Genomic DNA, 21,930 nt, shown 5'->3' with positions numbered 1-21,930 from the left:
AACTTGGCTTGTACCATCCACCATCCACTTACTTAGTTGTTCAACTCCAGTATGCATATAAAGCAGTTTCCAAATTGTTAACCCTTACCCCTGGAAAGAACAATTTACCAACTAAAATACAAAGTTTATGTCTTGCTCCTATTGTCTTTAGCCTTACACTTTCTAGTCAAAACACCATTTCCCAGAATGACTTATGTTAGCTCTTGTTAGCTCTTTTTTTTTTAATCACTATCTTGAAGACTATCAGCCAGACTTGCCTGTGAGTTTCCAGGAGATTCCAGTGGAAGCTTGGGTCAACAGTGACCTGCTGCAGGGCCAAGGGGACTGAATACAATAGACCTGGGAGCTGCTGGCATGAGTCCTTTTGAAGGAGGTCACCATTAACCCTAACTGGGGGTAAGGAGGCCAAACTACAGGGAGGGAATACAGCCCCACCCATCAATAGAAAATTGGATTAAAGATTTACTGAGCAAGGCCCTGCCCATCAGACCAAGACCCAGATTGCCCCTCAGCCAGTCCCTCCCTTCAAGAAGCTTCCACAAGCCTCTTATCCAGGGGCAGACAGAATGAAAATCACAATCATAGAAAACTAACCAAACTAATTACATGGATCACAGCCTTGACTAACTCAGTGAAACTATGAGCCATGCCATGTGGAACACTCAAGACGGACAGGTCATGGTGGAGAGTTCTGAAAAAAACATGGTCCACTGGAGAAAGGAATGGCAAACCATTTCAGTATTCTTGGCTTGAGAACCCTATGAACAGTATGAAAAGGCAAAAAGATGTGACACTGAAAGATGAACTCCCCAGGTCATCCAGTGCCCAATATGGTACTGGAGAAGACTGGAGAAATAGCTCCAGAAAGAATGAAGAGCCTGAGCCAAAGCAAAAACCATGCCCACTTGTGGATATGACTGGTAATGGAAGTAAAGTCTGATGCTATAAAGAACAGTATTGCATAGGAACCTGGAATGTTAGGTCCATAAATCAAGGTAAATTCAGTTCAGTTCAGTTCAGTTGCTTAGTCGTGTCTGACTCTTTGCCACCCTATGGACTACAGCACGCCAGGCTTCTGTGTCCATAAACAACTCCCAGAGCTTGCTCAAAATCATGTCCATGATGATGCCATGATGCCATCCAACCATCTCATCCTCTGTCATCCCCTTCTCCTCCCACATTCAATCCTTCCCAGCATCAGGGTCTTTTCCATTGACTCAGTTCTTCTTATCAGGTGGCGAAAGTATTGGATTTTCAGTGTCAGCATCATCCTTTCCAATGAATATTCAGGACTGATTTCCTTTAGGATGGACTGGTTGGATCTTCTTGCAGTCCAAGGGACTCTCAAGAGTCTTCGTCAACACCACAGTTCAAAAGCATCAATTTTTCAGTGCTCAGCTTTCTTTATAGTCCAACTCTCACATCCATACATGACTACTGGAAAAACTATAGCCTTGGCTAGACGGACCTTTGTTGGCAAAGTAATGTCTCTGCTTTTTAATATGCTGTCTAGGTTGGTCATAACTTTCCTTCCAAGGAGTAAGTGTCTTTAAATTTCATGGCTGCAGTCACCATCTGCAATGATTTTGGAGCCCCCCAAAATAAAGTCTGTCACTGTTTCCACTGTTTCCCCATCTATTTGCCATGAAGTGATGGGACGACATGCCATGATCTTTGTTTTCTGAATATTGAGCTTTAAGTCAACTTTTTCACTCTCCTCTTTCACTTTCATCAAGAGGCTTTTTAGTTCCTCTTCACTTTCTGCCATAAGGGTGGTGTCATCTGCATATCTGAAGTTATTGATAATTCTTCCGGCAATCTTGATTCCAGCTTGTGCTTCATCCAGCCCAGCATTTTGCATGATGTACTCTGCATATGAGTTAAATAAGTAGGGTGACAATATACAGGCTTGACGTACTCCTTTCCTGATTTGGAACCAGTCTGTTGTTCCATGTCGAGTTCTAACTGTTGCTTCCTGACCTGCATACAGATTTCTCAGGAGGCAGGTCAGGTGGTCTGGTATTCCCATCTCTTTCAGAATTTCCCACAGTTTGCTGTGACTCACACAGTCAAAGGCTTTAGCATAGTCAATGAAGCATAAGTAGATGTTTTTCTGGAATTCTCTTGCTTTTTCAATGATCCAATGGATGTTGGCAATTTGATCTCTGGTTCCTCTGCTTTTCTAAATCCACCTTGAACATCTGGAAGTTCTCCGTTCACATACTATTGAAGCTTCACTTGGAGAATTTTGAGCATTACTTTGCTAGCGTGTGAGATGAGTGCAATTGTGCGGTACTTGGAGCATTCTTTGGCATTGCCTTTCTTTGGGATTGGAATGAAAACTGACCTTTTCCAGTCCTGTGGCCACTGCTGAGTTTTCCAAATCCCGCTCAATTCTAAAACTGGGGAAAATTCAATTGTAAAACTACCTTCCTTGCTCGGTTGTTGCAAAGTATAGAGATAATATATGCAAAGCATCTGGTACACCTTCAGCGAGCGGGAGCCGAATGCTTGCGGAGTGTTTGCAGAGGAGTCCGGACCTAAAGCAACCGAGCAAATTCCCCGGCCCCCAGCCCTCTTCCGGGTGGACCTTGTAGGCGCTCCCGCCCCGCGCCCCGCCCGTCCCGCGCGCAGCTCCGCCCCTGCAGCCCTCCCGGAGGCGCCTCGGCCCGGGGAGCCCTGCTCCACGCAGGACGCTTATCTCGCTCCGCGAAGCAGGTAAGCAACAGGCGGCGCCCTCAGTCTGGACCCGGAGCTGCCCCCCAGGGCTCCGGGAGCCCGGGGAAGGGTGGAGCCCCCGCCTGGGAAGGCGCGCTCTTTGGGGAAGCTGCCTCGGTCCCGAGCCGCGTCGGTCTCCATGGCAACGCGCGGCGCTCCGGGCTCCTGGCTCCTGGCTCCTCGGAGGTCTGCAGCCCTCCAGCCCGCCGCCACCCGGAGTGTTCCTAACGGAGCGAGATTTTCCCATCACCCCGAAACTTACGGGTTTCCACCCGCTGGTGCCTCCTGGGCGGGCGCCTCTCGGTCGCTCAGTTCCCACGCTGGTGGCTTTAAGTTCCCATTCCGCGTTCGCCTTCGTCAACACTGGGCCCTCAGGTGTCCCCAGCGTCCCCTGGCTGCGGAGCTGGCTGCCACTCTATATCCCTAATCGTCCCCTCTTCCTACACTGACACAGATTACTCAGAAACATAACCTGTCTGCTCACTCAGTTTTTGAAAATCAGCATGATGCCCTAACTGTAGTCGTGTGTGTGTGTGTGTGTGTGTGAGTCCCCACGGACTATAACTCTCCAGGCTCCTTGCCATTCCCTTCTCCAGGGGATCTTCCCAATCAGGGATCAACCCAGGTTTCTGGCATTGCGGGCAGAATCTTTGCCTTCTGAGACACAAAGAAAGTAGTGGCTGCTGCTGCTGCTGCTAAGTCGCTTCAGTCGTGTCGGACTCTGTGCGACCCCATAGACGGCAGCCCACCAGGCTCCATCGTCCCTGGGATTCTCCAGGCAAGAACACTGGAGTGGGTTGCCATTTCCTTCTCCAGTGCGTGAAAGTGAAAAGTGAAAGCAAAGTCGCTCAGTCGTGTCAGACTCTTCCGGACCCCATGGACCACAGCCTACCAGGCTCCTCCATCCATGGGATTCTCCAGGCAAGAGTACTGGAGTGGGTTGCCATTGCCTTCTCCTAAGTAGTGGCTACCATAGTCTAATGGGAAAAAGGAACAGTTCACCCAAAGCCCCCAAGGCTGGAGGCTGGCAGAGGGGTGCCAGACCAGGCAGCTTTCAGAGAGGTGGGAGGTGATCAGAGCCAAGTCCTGGGCCTCCAGGACCTGCCAAAGACAGTTCAGAAACAACCCTATGGGGCTCCCCTGTGGCTCAGTGGCCTGCCAACGCAGGAGAGGGATTGGTCCGTCTGAAACAGGAGAGAAAGGAGCAGGGCACAACTTTTGAAAGAATGACATAGCCCAAGGATACAACATAAACCATTTAGAATCGAATGGAACCAAGATGGCAGACAAGACTAGACCTTGATCCTCAATCAGCAAGTGAAATGATACACCCAGAGGTGCCATGACAGTTCCAAGGCACCGTCAAAAGACCAAGGAGTGGGTGATGTCCCCAGTCCTGGAAATCTCTGCCCCTTCCCCAAAATAGTTGGAATAATCCTCCCACTTATTAGCATATGAAATTACCCAACCTGTAAAAGCTAACCATGCCACACTTCACAGCCACATTGTCCTCTGTGATGGCCCACACTCTGTCTGTGGAGTGTGCTTCTCTCTGAATCTGAATAAATCCACTTCTTACCTATTACTTTGTCTCTCACTGAGTTCTTTCAGCGATAAGGCATCAAGAACCTGAGCTACATTAAGTCCTGAAACCAGGTACTGTGGGTTTTGGCTGGGTTTGAGTCCCAGCCACATGGGTTTGAGTCTTAATTGGAGGTAAACGATTTCACCTCCTTGGCCCTGGAGGATCCCACATGCTGGGGAGCAGTCAAAACCCATCAGTCAGAACCTCTGAGCCTGTGCTCTAGAGCCCCGGGACCTGCAAGTGCTGACGCTCAGATGCCCTGGAGCCTGTGCTCTGCAATGAGAGAGGCCACTGTAATGAGAGGCTTGTGCACTGCCCCTGTAGAGTGGCCACTGCTCTCTGCAACTAGGGAAAAGCCCACGCAGCACCAAAGACCCAGCACAGCCACAATAAATAAAATTTTTTAAAAAAGAAAAGAAACCGGAAGGGAATCACTGGCCCATCTTTTTGCCCACGGGCTATTGAGGGTGTGTCTGTGTTATAAGCACAGTGTTTCCCAAGAGATTAGTGGAGGAGAAGGGATCACCCCACTTACTACCCAGGGGGAATTCACCTTCCCCTCTCAAGAAGCCAGGATCCTGGGCTGAGGATGACAAACCGAAACCAAAGGAGCTTAAGTGCAAAAGGAATTTCAGGCCTTATATTAAAAACTGAAGATAACTGACCCAGCAGGCGTGGATGGGGCTTTTGGGTCCTCTTGCCATCCTGAATCTTATCAGATTAATCTAAATGCCATAGTGCCTGTCTTTATTATCAAGTCTATATTTCAGTCTGTCACTGCTTGGTACTACTACACTAGAAGAAGTAGTGAGGCAGCAGGGAGTCACCTGACAAGGACAGCCCAAACTTTTAGATCTCTGCTCCCAGGAGCAGTCTGGCCAATGGAGGAATGATTTTTCCAAAAAGATGAACAGTTCTTGGTAAATATCTGAGCAAAACAAGGTCCAATCAAGCCTCAATTGACACGTAGTTGCATTCCCTGAAAATCCAGTATTAATTAAAATTGCACTAAACGTATTTTGCATTTAGATGTAAAATAGTTTGGTAGTAGCCACAGACAATTATAAACCGATTTCCACGCACACGAATGTGTTCGGAGACGTTCTAAAGTGATGAGGCTGCTGGATAATCCTTTACTATGCAGGGCCATCCCTTGCATTACAGAATCTTTGTATCTCAGACCTTGTGTGTGTGTGCTCAGTCGTGTCCGACTCTTTGCGACCCTGTGGACTGTATCCCGCTATCCTCCTCTGTCCCTGGAATTTTCCAGGCAAGATTACTGGAATGTGTTGCCATTTCCTACTCCAGGGGATCCTCCCGACCCAGGAATTGAACCCACATCTTCTGTGTCTCCTGCATTGGTAGGTGGATTCTTTATCACTGAGCCACCTGGGAAGTCCTATCTCAGACCTTGCTGTGCTTTGCTTAGCCATTCAGTTGGGTCTGACTCTTTGCGACCCCATGGACTGTAGCTCGCCAGGCTCCTCTGTCCATGGAATTCTCCAGGCCAGAATTCTGGAGTGGGTAGCCTTTCCCTTCTCCAGGGGCTCTTCCCAACCCAGGGATCAAACCCAGGTCTCCTGCATTGCAGGCGGGTTCTTTACTGTCTAAGCCACCAGGGAAGCCAATGGCTTCAAAATGAGGTAGTATCTGCCTCTCCCATCTCTGGGAACAGGAAAAACTCTGGAAGTTTCCAAAATGTCCCGTAGGGGACAGTGCTTCCCCTTTGAGAACTGCTGCTGCTGCTGCTAAGTCGCTTCAGTCGTGTCCGACTCTGTGCGACCCCATAGACGGCAGCCCACCAGGCTCCACCGTCCCTGGGATTCTCCAGGCAAGAACACTGGAGTGGGTTGCCATTTCCTTCTCCAATGCATGAAAGTGAAAAGTGAAATTGAAGTCGCTCAGTCATATCTGACCCCAAGGACTGCAGCCTACCAGGCTCCTCCGTCCATAGGATTTTTCAGACAAGAATACTGGAGTGGGGTGCCATTGCCCCTTTGAGAAAGGCAACTGTAAAACCACACAAGCAGAAGCTCTGTGCTTCCTAGAGGTGCCAAGATCAGGATATTATGTTTTCTTTCTCAGAATAAACTTGAAAAACAGGAATTGTTATTTCCATTTTAGAAATTAGGAAAGTGAGGTTTTATGAAGTTAAGTAACTTGCCCAAGATCACCACACTAGGTTGTATCAAAGGAGAGCTGTAGCCCAAGTCTGACCTCCGGGCCTGCTAAGAGGCTCCGTCGCACTTTGGTCGTTTTACCTGTAGCCACAAGGAAAGTTAGATGAGTTAGTCTTGGCAAAATTAGAATCAAAGTTTTAGCAAAACAAGTTCTGTTACATTGTAGTGGTCACTTTTCTGACTTCATGTGCAATAAAGCTCCATTGCCCTCATTTCAGGTGACTCCACGTATTGGAGACCATGGATCAATATGACATGATTAAAGCCATTGGCGAAGGTGCCTTTGGGAAAGCATACTTGGCCCAAAGGAAATCGGACAGCGAGCACTGTGTTATAAAAGAGATCAATTTTGAAAAGGTAAAGTTAACAAGTTACAATTCCTGTTCATTTTCAGTGCTATATTCAGCTGGCTTTTAATCCAATTTGTCAAGGAAACACATCTTTTTCTTTTTTTAACAAGTATGAGTGAATTGACTTTTGTTTGTTCCGTCTTCTAAATCCATTGTCCAGACAGCAACCAGTGATCTTGTTTTTATTTTAAAATTTTATTTTTTGGCTGCAACTGTCATCATGAGGGATCATGATGGATAATTTCCCCCACCGGGAATTGAACCCATGCCTCCTGCAGTGTAAGCAGGGAGTCTTAACCACTGGACCAACAGGGAAGTTTGAAATGTTTTTTTTTTTTTCAAAAGAAAAGAAAAAACAATGTTATCACCCTGTCTGCTATAGTACTCCTTACAGTGATAACATCTTTTAATATCCTATGGCATGGGAGGCCCCACCTCCCTCGCTCTGACTTCTCTATTTTGCATAAGGGTGGCGCATCTCCTCTGTCACTCCTAATATAGGTCACCTCCACAAGGAGACCTTCCCCAAACATCCTATCTAAGACAACTCCCTGACTTTAATCACTCCTTATTACAGCAGCCTGGTTTATTTTCTCAGTAGCATTTACAATGATCTGGGATTACTCTGTTCATTTATTTCTTATCTGTCTCCTCCAGCATGCAGAACCGTGCCGGCACATAATATTGCTCAAGAATATTGCTCAAAAATATATATGAAATGCATTGAAGGAATGGAAGGAAACCATATATTATTATTAATCTGGTATTTTTGGAGAATAATTAAATATATTTAATTTAAGAGGAATTATTTTGGCTAAATTCCCTAGAAACTTTTGCTAATTAAGAAAATAGTATGTGTAGAATGGCCACCTGATGTGAACAGTGGATCACTGGAAAAGAGGGCGTCTGCCTTCATTCTCTCCCTGATGCTGGGAAAGATAGAGGGTAGAAGGAGAAGAGGGCATCAGAGGACGAGATGAATGGATGGCATCACCGATGCAACGGACGTGAACTTGTGCAAACTTTGGGAGATGGTGAGGGACAGGGAGGCCTAGTGTGCTGCAGTCCATGGGGTCACAAAGAGTCGGACATGACTGGGCAACTGAACAACATGTGTAGAATGATGCAATTTTTGTAAAAATATATGCATTCTCTCTGTATATAGGTATGTATATTCCCACAGATATATTCCCATAGGTATAAGAAACATACTAGATAGTTTTATCTAGGTGGAATGTGGGGTTATGAGTAATTTTTGCCTTGTGCTTTTGTATCAATTCACTCTGCAGATTAGTTTTGACAGTCCTCTCTGATTTGTTCGCAAATTCCATTTCAACCTCCTCTTCACATCCTCTTCTTTTTTCCTACGTACAGATCCCTCCCACTCCAGCCTCTGTGCTTGTCCAAGGGGCTCTTTCTTCCAAGAAGGTTTTTGCCCGCCCAACAAGACTTGACTTGTTCAGAGCTGAGCCCTAGGAGAGTTTCCAGGACTTTCCCACTCTAAGTAATCTCTCTTTGTCAACTCCATAGATTTTATTCATAATGCTGTTATGATACTGAATGTGTTCTACTTTGCTGTGCTTTAGCTGTTTATTTTGTACCTTCTCCTCCAAACTTTATGCTCTTTGCAGGCAGAATCCGTGTCTTTTTCATCTTGATATTCCAAACAGCAGCTAAGAATGCTTCGCACCAGCAGCGGTTCCGTAAATCCTTATTGGGTTGATAATTCAATGCATAGACACTTGCAGGCCTTCTAGCTCTGTTGTTAAGCTGGTACATACTTTGTCGTTGCTGTTCAGTTGCTCAGTTGTGTCTGACTCTTTGCGACCCAATGAACTGCAGCACGCCAGGCTTCTCTGTCCTTCACTATATCCTGGAGTTTGCTCAAACTCATATTCAGTAAGTCGATGATGCCATCCAACCATCTCATCCTCTGTTGCCCCCTTCTCTTCTTGCCTTCAGTGGATCTTTTCCAATGAGTTGGCTTTTCAGGTGGCCAAAGTATTGGAGCTTCAGGTTTAGCATCAGTCCTTCCAATGAATATTCAGGGTTTTTTCTTTTAGGATTGACTAATTTGATCTCCTTGCAGTCCAAGGGACTCTCAAGAGTCTTTTCCAGCACTCCAGTTCGAAAGCATCAATTCTTTGACCCTCAGCCTTCTGTATGGTCCAACTCTCACATCCATACATGACTACTGAAAAAACCATAGCTTTGACTATACATTCTTTTGTCAGCAAAATCGCTGCTTTTTAATATGCTGTCTAGATTTGTCATAGTTTTTCTTCCAAGGAGCAAGCGTCTTAGAAATTATCAGTTCAGTTCAGTTGCTCAGTCGTGTCCGACTCTTTGTGACCTCATGGACTGTGATGCCATCCAACCATTTCATCCTCTGTTGTCCCCTTCTCCTCCCACCTTCAATCTTTCCCAGCATCAGGGTCTTTTCAAATGAGTCGGCTCTTTACATCAGGTGGCCAGAGTATTGGAGTTTCAGTGTCAGCGTCAGTCCTTCCAAGGAATATTCAGGACTGATTTCCTTTAAGATTGACTGTTTGGATCTCCTTGCAGTGCAAGGGACTCTCAAGAATCTTCTCCAACACCACAGTTGAAAAGCATCAATTCTTCGGTGTCAAAAGCACCAGTGTTAAAAATTATAAAACCATTTAAATTCTAAGTAAAGAAAAAGCCATGTGGGAGGTGAATCCGCTATAGAAATATATATTAATGCGTTTTTAACATCTCTCTCATTCTTTAGTATATAATTAAACAAACTGACTTTATATATTTCTAATAGAGCACTGAATTTTTTCACTCATGAAGACCCTAGTCTCCATGCTGTAAATAAGTAGAATTTATATGAGGGAGGCTGTTGTTATCATTGTTTTCCTGTATCTCTTTGTGTTATCAAATTTGCCTGGCAACATCTGTGTCAGAGAATTAATATTTCTTACTTCTTCCTTTCTACCCTATTGTAGTTTTTCATTCTTATCTAGAAAAATTTACATGTCTTCTCAGCTCTCCAGCACCTCTCCATGAAACGAACTCATTTTCTCTTATCATCCTACCATTATCAAGCATATTCTTTTATATCTTGCCTTCAAAAACGTATCCTTTTTATTGTGAATATTAAAATATTCATTGAAGAAATTTTGAAAAAACTGTAGGGAAAAATAAGACTATTTAGAGGAAAATAAAAAATCACAACCACTGTCTTTATCACTGTTAACATTATGGTGAACTTCTCTCTAGGCTACTTTTAATGCATAAACGTACCTTATAAGTTACTAGACTATATTAGAATGATTGATGTCATGTTGGATACACTCTTTTATATCACCTTTTACCCTTAGTATATTGTAAACATTTTCTCATTTCAATGTTTTCATGTAATAAAGTGTTCTCACGCAGTAACATCAAATGTGTACAGTAGTAGTGGACACCTAGCGCAAGCCATGTTATCGCAGGTGTTTCACTTGTACTAATCTATTTAATCCTCACAACAACCCTAAAAGGTGGATCTCACTGTCCTCATTGTTCAGGTGAAAGGGGTGGGGCTCAGTGAGGCTAAGTGATTTGCTTACTGACCAACGCACACACAGACACGTCGCTCAGTCGTGTCCAACTCTTGGCGACCCCATGGATTGTAGCCCACCATGGGATTTTCCAGGCATGGATACTGGAGTGGGTTGCCGTTTCCTTCAGACCCTTCTAACTCTTCCCCTGCTCTTTCTGCTGTAACACTGTTCTTCCCTGGATTGTTGATGACTGCATAGTGTGACATTAGGTTCAAAATATTGTACCATAATTTATCTAACTCTTTTTCTATTTTCAGATAATTATATTGCTTGATTTTTTGCTATGATTAAATAGCATTTAATATATAGAAGAAGTTACTTTTCTTAAGCAAACTGTGTATTCATGTTTATCTACATGTACATTAAATAAAAAGGTCTAACAATTTACAGCAATTACTTTTAAGGAATCAATACGAAGGAGAGAGGGAAGTTTTAACTTTCATCTTATTCACTTCTATCTGACTTAAAATGTTTTTTCAAATCATAAGTATATATTGTTAATTGAAAACTAATAATAAAAAACCTAATAGTAAAGCACTGTAATGAAGGCTTTTGTATGAGAACACTTGGGCACATACGTTTCTGATTATTTTCTTTGGATAAATTTCTAGAAGCATTAATAAGTTAAAGATAGGAGCATTTTAAAGTCTCTTTTAGACATTAAAAAGTTGTTTTCCTGGAAAGATTTTTACCATCTTATATAAATATTTACCCGAGAAATATATAAGTGCCATTTTCTGCTTTCTGGTTAACTATGGGTATTAACATGCTTTTGTCTTCACCAATTTCACAGATGAAACATTATATTAAATTTTGTTTTAGTCTTTTTTCTTCTGATTACTGAGTGAGGTTGAATCTTTCTATTTCTGAGCCATTTTTAACTTTTATTTTTTGAGAGTTGTCTAGTCATGTATTTTCCCATATTCTATTGGCATACATAGTTGCTTTTTTTTTTATTTGCCAGAACTCCTTAAATGTTATAAATACAAAAATCTGTCATACATATTGCCAATATTTTTACCTAACTATAAAAATGCAGTTCTATGCCTATCTTTTCCTTTCAATTTTGTTTATAATATTCTTTTGAAAAAATAGTAGTTATAAATTAACGTAGTTAAGTAGCTAAATCTGTTCATCCAATAGGCATAATCAAGTTATTTTTATTTTGAAATTCATATGTACTAATTATGCAATTTAAATTGGGGAGAAAGATACCGAAGCTCAGAAGACTTAAGTAATTTACTGAAGGATACATAGCTGCCGCTGCTGCTGCTAAGTCGCTTCAGTCGTGTCCGACTCTGTGCAACCCCACAGACGGCAGCCCACTAGGCTCCTCTGTACCTGGGATTCTCCAAGCAAGAATACAGGAGTGGGTTGCCATTTCCTTCTCCAATGCATGAAAGTGAAAAGTGAAAGTGAAGTCGCTCAGTCGTTCTAGACTCTTAGCGACCCCATGGACTGCAGGCCACCAGGCTCCTCCGTCCATGGGATTTTCCAGGCAAGAGTTCTGGAGTGGGGTGCCACTGCCCTCTCCAGGATACATAGCTAGGAGACAGTAAAGCTTGGATTAAGAATGTTAATTTTTTTAAAAAATTGTTAAATCTAAATGAGGATGAGAAATCGGGGAGCTCGACATTATGTGTGAGCCAAATGTTGAAGGTCGTTACAGAGGGAACAGTGGAGAGGACCAGTGACTCGGAAGGTGGGACAGCCGGACCAGGAGTCAGTGTAGAAATGATGAGGCATCAAGAATGAGGAAGAAAAGATAGAAATGAGATGTGGCCACTGGCACTGGCACCAAAACATTTGAAAAATATTGTCCATAGATGATTAATAGAATAAGAATATACATCAGGGAGTGAGGGCAGGAGAGAAATAGGTGAGGGAGATTAAGAGGTGCAAACCTCCAGTTGCAAAATAAAGGAGTTATGTGTATGAAATGTCCAGCATGGGGAACGTCATGAGGAACTATGCAATATCTTCATATAGTGACAGATGGTAACTAATGAAGATCACTTTGAAATGCATAGAAGTTTTAAATCACTATGTTATGTGATGAAAACTGACATAGTGTTTTAGGTCAATTAGATCAAAATTGTGGTATGGGGAGGGAGAATTGGATGAAGGTGGTCAGCAGGTACAAACTTCCAGTTATAAGATAAATAAGAACTACAGATGTAATGTACGACATGGTAAATATAATTAACACTGCTGTTTGTTATATATGAAAGTTGTTAAGAGTAAATCCTGCACTATCATCACAAGGTAAAAAAAATTGTTTTTCTATTTCTTTAATTTTGTATGTATATGCAATGATGGATGTTTGCTAAACTTATTGTTCTAATTATTTCATGGTGTGTGTAAGTCAAATCATTATGCTATATACCTTAAAAGTATACAGTGCTATATATCATTATATCAATAAAACTGGAAGGAAAGGTAACAATAAAAGCAAATTAATTAGTTTTTTAATAAAGAAAAGGAAATATATCAAATCTAAAATGAAGTCACAAGAGACAAATTTTATTTGAAAACGAAAAATGTAGTAATCTTAATAGAACTTTACTGGTCTGATTTATGTAATGTGTGACATTTAATTTTTTTAGATTTCATTTGTTTCTTCTCAGCTGTGATTGCTGCTGGAACATTGCATTTTTTTTAAACCAATTCTTTTGCTGCTGAAAGATAAATATTAAAAGAACTTTCCTTGAGATGACTAAATAATTGACACAGTACACCAATTCAAGTGAGCTTATAACGCAGCAGAACTTTACCAGAATTATTTTCTTGTTACTGATTGTCATTGGCAAACCGTTGACCAGATACAGGACACTCTTAATTCTAGAAAGGTCATTTCCTGCCATTGAGAGATCAGTTTCAGAAATGCCATTAAAGTCAGTGAAATCCTGGAGAATTTTCGATGACGGTGAGCAGAAAGCCTATTCATGAAAGCAATTATCTTTATAGACTACTTTGTCTCTTAATATAATTTAGATGCCCATCCAAGAAAAAGAAGCTTCCAAGAAAGAAGTCATTCTTCTGGCAAAGATGAAACATCCCAACATTGTAACCTTCTTCAATTCATTTCAAGGTTTGACTTCTTATATTCTTAAAGTATTTTAATCAGGTGTCGGCATGTAGATATCCATATAAGATAGGATCCTGAGAACTGTGTATAAATTAATTTCTGTGACTGGATTCATTGTCCCATTTACTTAAATTTATTTTTCATCATCTTGATTTATACTCTGCTGAGTTTTTGTAGACAATTTTCCTAAATTTCCTTAAGTTTTCCCACCTGTCTTTAATTTTTACTCCCTCAAATAGTTAATAATGGTTGTCTTAGCTTTGCTCCAGTAAGAACTTCCAGAGGCCTACAAGAATACCATCTGTGTCTCACTCATGTTACATGTTGGCTGTGGTTGAGGGGGGTCTTTTTTATGTTTTAATTAAAAAATTAAGAACTTTTTTTGTCCATACCATGTAGCTTATGGGACACCTCAGTGAAAGCACCAAGTTCTAACCACTGGTCTCGCCAGGGAATTCCCTGATGGGGAATTTAAAGCTGGGGCCCCAGCTGAAGGAGCAGCTCAGATAGGAAGCAGGCTGTTCTGAACAAAAGGGCAGGACACAGAGCCCGCCGCGTCCTCCCTCTCAGAGCCCTGCTAGCATGTGGCATGTTTCTTACCTCCCCCATATGCTCAAATTCTGGGTGCAAAGCAGACGCTCAGCCAACCCTGAGAACGGGGTGGTGCTGGCAGAGGCTGCGCTGACTCTGAGAGTCCTTGTGTGCCCAGGGCCAGTAAATGGGGCAGTGCAGTCCTCTTTCAGAGAGGCAGCCAAGCTGCTGGCCGGAATAGAGGGGAACCTTGAAGGAAGCAAGCCTTCCTCTCAGTGCACCTGAGCACATTTCTTCTGCCTTCATCCATTATTCGACTCCAGAGGTTAAAAAAAAAACAAAGAAAGCAATGGTCAGAGACCATTCATTCACTTAACAAAAATTTACTGAGTGCTTACTGTATGCATTTTTCTAGGTACCAGGAATACATCCGTGAATAAAGAAAACAAACAAAATTCCTGTCCTTTGTGACTCTTACATTGTAGTGGGAAGAGACAGACCATAAACACACAGGCAGCATGTCAGGTGTTTCGAGGCTGCGTCGGGGCTGTATATGCCCACAGTTCGGCCAGCACCCAGCACGGGGTGGGGTAAGGGGTGGGGCAGTGTGTACTTGAATTCAGAGGTTGGAAGTAGTTCATGGAGCAGGAATATTACCTAGTATCTTCAAGCACCATCAGGGGTGTGTTCATAAAAATCAGTAAGTTTGTTTTTGGCTTCATTGTGGCATGTGGGGCCTTAGTTCCCTGACCAGGGATTGAACCCACACCCTTGCAGTGAAAACGCAGTGTCTTAATCACTGGAGCTTCAGGGAAGCCCCAGTCAACAAAATTTAAAAGCTATTTTTTGAGCATTTGCGCTCTGCTGGGCACTGTGTTTCTTACAAATTAAACCACTGCATGCAAAATAGCTTTCTGTGTTTCTTACAAATGAAAACTGGGTACAGCCTCTAAAAGACTGCTCAGGACGTTCCTGAGGTCTTTGGGAGTTGGCAGTACACATGAACGGGGAGCCGAGTTGTATCGAGTAACTTTAAGGGGCAGCCGCAGAGTACGGTGCCCTCTATTCCTGTTCATTGGTTCCTACAAAGACACCAGACGACAGCCTTCCTTTCCCTCACTCTGTGGGTTTTTGTTGGCTCTCTCCGTCTGGTAAGTCTCCACTCATTGTCAGGCCTTCTCTGAGAGCACAGTCCAAGCTGCAGTCCCCTCTGCGGGATCTCGCCAGCACTTCGGTACCGTGAGTGTGTCCATTAGGAAGTGGTCTAATATTTGTCTCCCTTTGAGACAGGAAACAGAATGGACTCTTTTGCTCACCACTTGCCCCTCAGCATCTGGCACGTAGTAGGTGCTCAGGCACATTAGTGGAATGAATACTGGGGCTGCCTGGACCATTTAGGAGAGTGGAGTCTGACCTTACACCATGCGACTTGGACATTTGAGGCTGGTTTATGCTGGATACCCTTATCAAATGAGAGGTCATTTTTTACAGCATCAGTAATCTTCGCCGACTTTGTTTATGTTGTAAACCTAAACTTTCTTATGACCCCCTCTTCCTTTTCATAACTAGAGCACCTCTGTGTTTAGGAAAACCAGAGCTATTGTGATGCCTTTGTGCTTTGCCTGGCAGATTGTTGGAACTCGAAACACTGAGCTTGTCTGAAAGCCTCAGACGTCTTTGTAACACCTGGCTGTAGAGAGTATGGGGAAAGCCTTTGTTCATCCTCCAACAGCTCATCTCTAAACAAAAGAGCCACGGCTCTAGTGCGTTACGTGTTTGTCAATGGAAAGTAGAAGTTTTTATAAGTTTGAAACAGCATGAGGAAAATAAGGAGAATGCAGTAAGATTTTCTTAAGGCTAAGTTAAAAAAAATACTTAAATATGTATTTATCTGGCTGTGCTAGGTCTTAGTTGCGGCATGTGAACTCTTAGTTGAAGCATGTGGGTTCTAGCTCCCTGACCAGGAATTGAACCTGGGCCCCCTTCATTGGGAGCACAGAGTCGTAAGCCTCTGGACCACCAGAGAAGTCCCCATCAGGCTCAGTTAATTCCACTAAAATTCCTTCAGTAAATATTTATCAAGTACCTCTAATAGGCTGAACACAGCCTGGGTCTTGGGGGTAAATCAGTGAGCAAAATGGGTCCACATCCCCGCACTGCTCTTTTCTGTTGCTGTATAACCAGCGAACAGGAATTTAGTGGCTTAAATAGGTACCTCCCAATTTCTCTAGCTCTTCCAGAAGCCTGGGCCTGGTTTAGCTGGATTCTCTGCACAGGGTCCCACATAGTTGAAATCAAGATGGTGACTCTGTCTGCAACCTCCCTCACCCGAGGCCCAGAGTACTCTTCCAGGCTTATGTAGGTTGTTGCGAGATTTCATTTACTGCACTTGTAGGACTGAGACGTCTGCTTTCTTGCAGACTGTTAACTGGGGGTGGTCGTCTTCTGCTAGAGACCAGCCTCCCTCCCTGTCACGTGGCCCCTGCAACAGGCCCTCTCCAGCATGGCATCTCTCTGTTTCTGACTTCTAGATCCAGATTTAAGTGGCTCTTGTGATTAGGTCAAGCCCAGGTGTATAATCTCCTTTTCCTATTAACTCAAAGTCAGCTGCTTAGTAACTTTAATTATATCAGCAAATCCCCTTTGCTATGCAATGTGACATAATGATGGAGTGATATCCCACATTTACAGGTTCCATTCTCACTCAAGGGGAGAGAGTTCACAGGGTGTGTGCATTAGGGTCATCTGAGAGTTCTACCCGCTCTTCAGCTGTGGTGTTCACATTTCCAGGGGTAAAATGAGGGGTGCTGTGTGCTAAGTTGCTTCAGTCGTGTCTGACTCTTTGTGACCTTATGGACTGTAGCCTGCCAGGCTCCTCTGTCTGTGGGATTCTCCCACAAGAATACTGGAGTGGGTTGCCACTTCCTCCTCCAGGGGATCTTCCCCACCCAGGGATTGACCCTGTGTCTCTTATGTCTCCTGCATTGGCAGGCAGATTCTTTACCACTAGCGCTAGACAGGCAATAAATGTAAATACAACTATAAGTACATTATGTAGTTTGTTTTTAAAATTTTTTTTTAAAGAATATATTTTACTGATATGGCCTCATGGGGCCTTAGTTGTAGCCTGCAGGATCTTTGATCTTCATCGCAGTATGTGAGCTTTTAGTTGCAGCGTTTGGGCGCTAGTTTCCTGACCAGGGATTGAACTCTGGCCCCTTGCATTGAAAGCTCAGAGTCTTTACCACTGGATCATCCAGGAAGTCCCTGATAACCCCTTTAAAGTTGATTTAAGCTACTTGAAAGAAAGAGGTAGCAAATGATAGAATTTGGCAAGAAGAGTCTGACATTTAGTGGATACTCAAATAACTACAGAGCAAAATGCTAGAAAGATTAACAATTGGTAGCAAGTCTGATTTTGTGTGATTCCTTTATTAAGCTCCTTCCATGTGCCAGGTACAGGGAATGCAAAAGATCCCAGTGTGGAGTCTCTCCTCAGGGAACAAACTAGTGGGAGAAACAAGCAAGTTAATAGAAGTCCTTAACCTAATAAGAACCCATCTAATAGTTGTTTGGTAAAGAAAAAAGCTGATGAAGCAGAAAACCATACAAACTTATTTTAATCTGTAAATGCACGATCATTTGCCAGACTTTTGATGTAAGATCAAAGCCTTGTCTTTGATTATGAATCCACTTACTGGAGTTCTGAGTATCCTTTCTTTTATAGGTGCCCGTCATCTGCAATTTATAATTTCCAGTTTCTGGTCTTTAGAGTGGAGTAAGAATTCACAGATACTCTCTCTGTGTACATTCCTTTGAAAGCTTCCCAGTTATTTTCCATTTGTCCCACCCAGCATTTAGCTTAATGACTTTTTCTTTTTAAAGCTACTCACATTTTTAAAGCTACTCACATTTACTTCATGGCATTCAATGTAGTTCTTGTGGAAACAATCACATCTTTTTCCATTCATCTCTCATCACTTTATATAAAAATTATAATAACAAGTATCAGTTCAGTTCAGTTCAGTTGCTCAGTCATGTCCGATTCTTTGCGACCCCACGGACTGCAGCACACCAGGATTCCCTGTCCCATCACCAACTCCCAGAGTTCACTCAAACTCATATCCATTGAGTCGGTGATGCCATCCAACCATCTCATCCTCTGTCGTCCCCTTCGCCTCCTACCTTCAATCTTTCCCAGCATCAGGATCTTTTCAGATAGATTTGGGAATGCATGCAATGATCTTGGTAAGAATCAGTGAGGACAGAGGGAGCATAGTTGAGTCTAGTTGCCACCAGGGTAACCTTGAGCAGCAACAGTCATGGATGGTGCCCAGCAATCTAGTGTGTAGGTCAGGCAGAGGTCAGTTAAAAGAAATTTGACTGGGACTTCCCTGGTGGTCCAGTGGTTAAGAATCCACATTGTGATGCAGAGGATGTAGGTTTGATTCCTGGTTGGGGAATTAAGATCCCACGTGCTGTGGAGCAACTAAGCCCGTGCACCGCGACTGCTAGGGTTGAGTGCTTATGTGCCCCAACTAGAGCGCCCATGGGCCACAGTGAAATTCCGAGTGCTGCAGTAAGACCTGACTCAGCCAAATACATAAATACAATATTAAAAAAAGAGTGAGTGTCACCAGTACTCAACAGTATAAATAGAAGTTTATACTTCAATTTAAGGGTCTGATCATTCTTTTAGTGGTGTTGAAAAAGATTCACAGCTGTTGTGTTACAGCCCATTTCTGGTCTCCTGCAGGGACATATTAAAAATAGTTGCTCACATTTATTGAACTCTCATTATGTGCAGATATTATTCTAAATATGTGACATGGATTAACTCATTTAAAAGTTGAAGTAAACAAAGATGAGGTGATCCCAAGAGGAGTGTCTACATTATTATCGCCATCTGACAGATGAGATAATGAAGCCCATAAAAATTAAAATAACTTGCCCAGAGTCACAGAGCTAAGAAATTTAAGTGGCGAAGTGGGATTAGAGCCCAGTCCATCTTGATTCTACAGCCAGTTTTTAGCTATTATATTCTGCATTTTTCTGTTGCATTCTCCACCTTCTAGAACTTGAAAGGCAAGTAATTAGTAAATATTTGAAACCTATACAGCATCAAATGATGCCCTTTTTACAGAGAACAACAGACTGTTTATTGTGATGGAGTATTGTGATGGCGGGGATCTCATGAAAAGGATCAGAAGACAACGGGGAGTGTTATTTAGTGAAGATCAGGTAGAAACTCTTCCAATTTCCCTGTTCATTTATATTGGGGATTAAATTTATAATTTCATAAGTAATAGACTGTGTTTATATGAAGCATGATTGGTGGAAGAGAAATTTGAACTATAAAAATAATGGCTTGGTATTTTTTTTTTACAATGTCAATATTCATTTATTTTTTCTTTTTCTTCTTATCTTTTAAATTATGAAAAGTATGATAAAACATTTATAGGAGACTTGGAAAATACAGGGCAAAGTTACATATGGTCCTTCTATATATTATTAATACAATTATTTTTTTAAACAGATACATTAAGATTTTTAGTGGGAGTTTCAGTATCAAACTCTCAAAAATTTATAGAATGAATATACATAAAAGTGGAAGAATACGGTAGACCTGAAAAGCACGAAGAACCAATTCAACATAATTAAGATTTATACAATTTTCACACAATAGTAGGATACAAATTCTATTCAAGTTACCATAGACCATAAACAGGGAGACCACTGGAATAGATCCAGGGACATAAAACAGAGTGAAGAAATTTCATGGTCTAAAGGTATTAAAATCATACAGAGTCTGTTATCACTGTGGAATCATGTTAGAAATCAATATCAAAAGATATTTGAAAATAACCCACATACTTTAGAGTGCAGTCTGACATTTACCAAGAGAGATCTTCAACTTAGCCATTGAAGGCCTCAGTAAAGTTAGAAGACTGAAAAACCAGAGGGCGACTGCAGAGAAGAAAACATTTAAATGAGAAATTAACCTAGCCTAATGACATTGTACAGGAGACAGGGATCAAGACCATCCCCATGGAAAAGAAATGCAAAAAAGCAAAATGACTGTCTGAGGAGGCATTACAAATAACTGTGAAAAGAAGAAAGGGAAAAGCAAAGGAGAAAAGGAAAGATATAAGCATCTGAATGCAGAGTTCCAAAGAATAGCAAGGAGAGATAAGAAAGCCTTCCTCAGCGATCAATGCAAAGAAATAGAGGAAAACAACAGAATGGGAAAGACTAGAGATCTCTTCAAGAAAATTAGAGATACCAAGGGGACATTTCATGCAAAGATGGGCTCGATAAAGGACAGAAATGGTATGGACCTAACAGAAGCAGAAGATATCAAGAAGAGGTGGCAAGAATACACAGAAGAAGTGTACAAAAAAGATCTTCACGACCCAGATAATTACTATGGTGTGATCACTCACCTAGAGCCAGCCATCCTGGAATGTGAAGTCAAGTGGGCCTTAGGAAGCATCACTAGGAACAAAGCTAGTGGAGGTGATGGAATTCCAGTTGAGCTAGCTATTTCAAATCCTGAAAGATGATGCTGTGAAAGTGCTGCACTCAATATGCCAGCAAATTTGGAAAACTCAGCAGTGGCCACAGGACTGGAAAAGGTCAGTTTTCATTCCAATCCCAAAGAAAGGCAATACCAAAGAATGCTCCAAGTACCGTACAATTGCACCCATCTCACACGCTAGTAAAGTAATGCTCAAAATTCTCCAAGCCAGGCTTCAGCAATACATGAACCGTGAACTTTCAGATGTTCAAGCTGGATTTAGAAAAGGCAGAGGAACCAGAGATCAAATTGCCAACATCCGCTGGATCATGGAAAAAGCAGAGAGTTCCAGAAAAACATCTACTTCTGCTTTATTGACTATGCCAAAGCCTTTGACTGTGTGGATCACAATAAACTGTGGAAAATTCTGAAAGAGATGGGAATACCAGACCACCTGACCTGCCTCTTGAGAAACCTATATGCAGATCAGGAAGCAACAATTAGAACTGGACATGGAACAACAGACTGGTTCCAAATAGGAAAAGGAGTACTTCAAGGCTGTATATTGTCACCCTGTTTATTTAACTTCTATGCAGAGTGCATCATGAGAATCGCTGGGCTGGAGCAAGCACAAGCTGGAATCAAGACTGCTGGGAGAAATATCAATAACCTCAGATATTCAGAAGACACCACCCTTATGGCAGAAAGTGAAGAGGAACTAAAAAGCCTCTTGATGAAAGTGAAAGAGGAGAGTGAAAAAGTTGGCTTAAAGCTCAACATTCAGAAAACTAAGATCATGGCATCTGGTCCCATCACTTCATGGCAAATAGATGGGGAAACAGTGGAAACAGTGTCAGACTTTATCTTTTTGGACTCCAAAATCACTGCAGATGGTGATTGCAGCCATGAAATTAAAAGATGTTTACTCCTTGGAAGGAAAGTTATGACCAACCTAGATAGCATATTCAAAAGCAGAGGCATTACTTTGCCAACAAAGGTCCATCTAGTCAAGGCTATGGTTTTTCCTGTGGTCATGTATGGATGTGAGAGTTGGACTGTGAAGAAAGCTGAGCTCCGAAGAATTGATGCTTTTAAACTGTGGTGTTGGAAAAGACTTTTGAGAGTCCCTTGGACTGCAAGGAGATCCAACCAGTCCATCCTAAAGGAGATCAGTCCTGGTGTTCATTGGAAGGACTGATGCTGAAGCTGAAACTCCAATACTTTGGCCACCTCATGCGAAGAGTTGACTCATTGGAAAAGACTCTGATGCTGGGAGGGATTGGGGGCAGGAGGAGAAGGGGACGACAGAGGATGAGATGGCTGGATGGCATCATCGACTCAATGGACATGAGTTTGAGTGAACTCCAGGAGTTGGTGATGGACAGGGAG

The 21,930-nt window shown here is 42.5% G+C and overlaps 1 protein-coding gene across 4 annotated transcripts in view; it reads left to right on the top strand.

Moving 5' to 3' along the window:
- Positions 1 to 2,634: 2,634 nt before the first annotated feature.
- LOC113902270 (serine/threonine-protein kinase Nek5-like) overlaps positions 2,635 to 21,930 on the top strand; it is a 63,501-nt gene continuing 44,205 nt past the window's right edge. For all 4 annotated transcript variants that reach the window (XM_027557326.1, XM_027557324.1, XM_027557325.1 and 1 more), the window contains exons 1-4: positions 2,635 to 2,718; positions 6,702 to 6,840; positions 13,400 to 13,496; positions 19,168 to 19,265. In XM_027557326.1, the coding sequence (XP_027413127.1) occupies positions 6,724 to 6,840; positions 13,400 to 13,496; positions 19,168 to 19,265 (312 nt within the window). In that variant the 5' untranslated portion in view covers positions 2,635 to 2,718; positions 6,702 to 6,723. The remainder of the gene's footprint in view (positions 2,719 to 6,701; positions 6,841 to 13,399; positions 13,497 to 19,167; positions 19,266 to 21,930) is intronic.

This window comes from Bos indicus x Bos taurus, chromosome 12 (assembly GCF_003369695.1).
Source record: "Bos indicus x Bos taurus breed Angus x Brahman F1 hybrid chromosome 12, Bos_hybrid_MaternalHap_v2.0, whole genome shotgun sequence".
In the NCBI taxonomy this organism is placed as follows: domain Eukaryota; kingdom Metazoa; phylum Chordata; class Mammalia; order Artiodactyla; family Bovidae; genus Bos; species Bos indicus x Bos taurus.
Note: the sequence above shows the minus strand (reverse complement) of the source record. Positions and strands in the feature narration are given on the sequence as shown.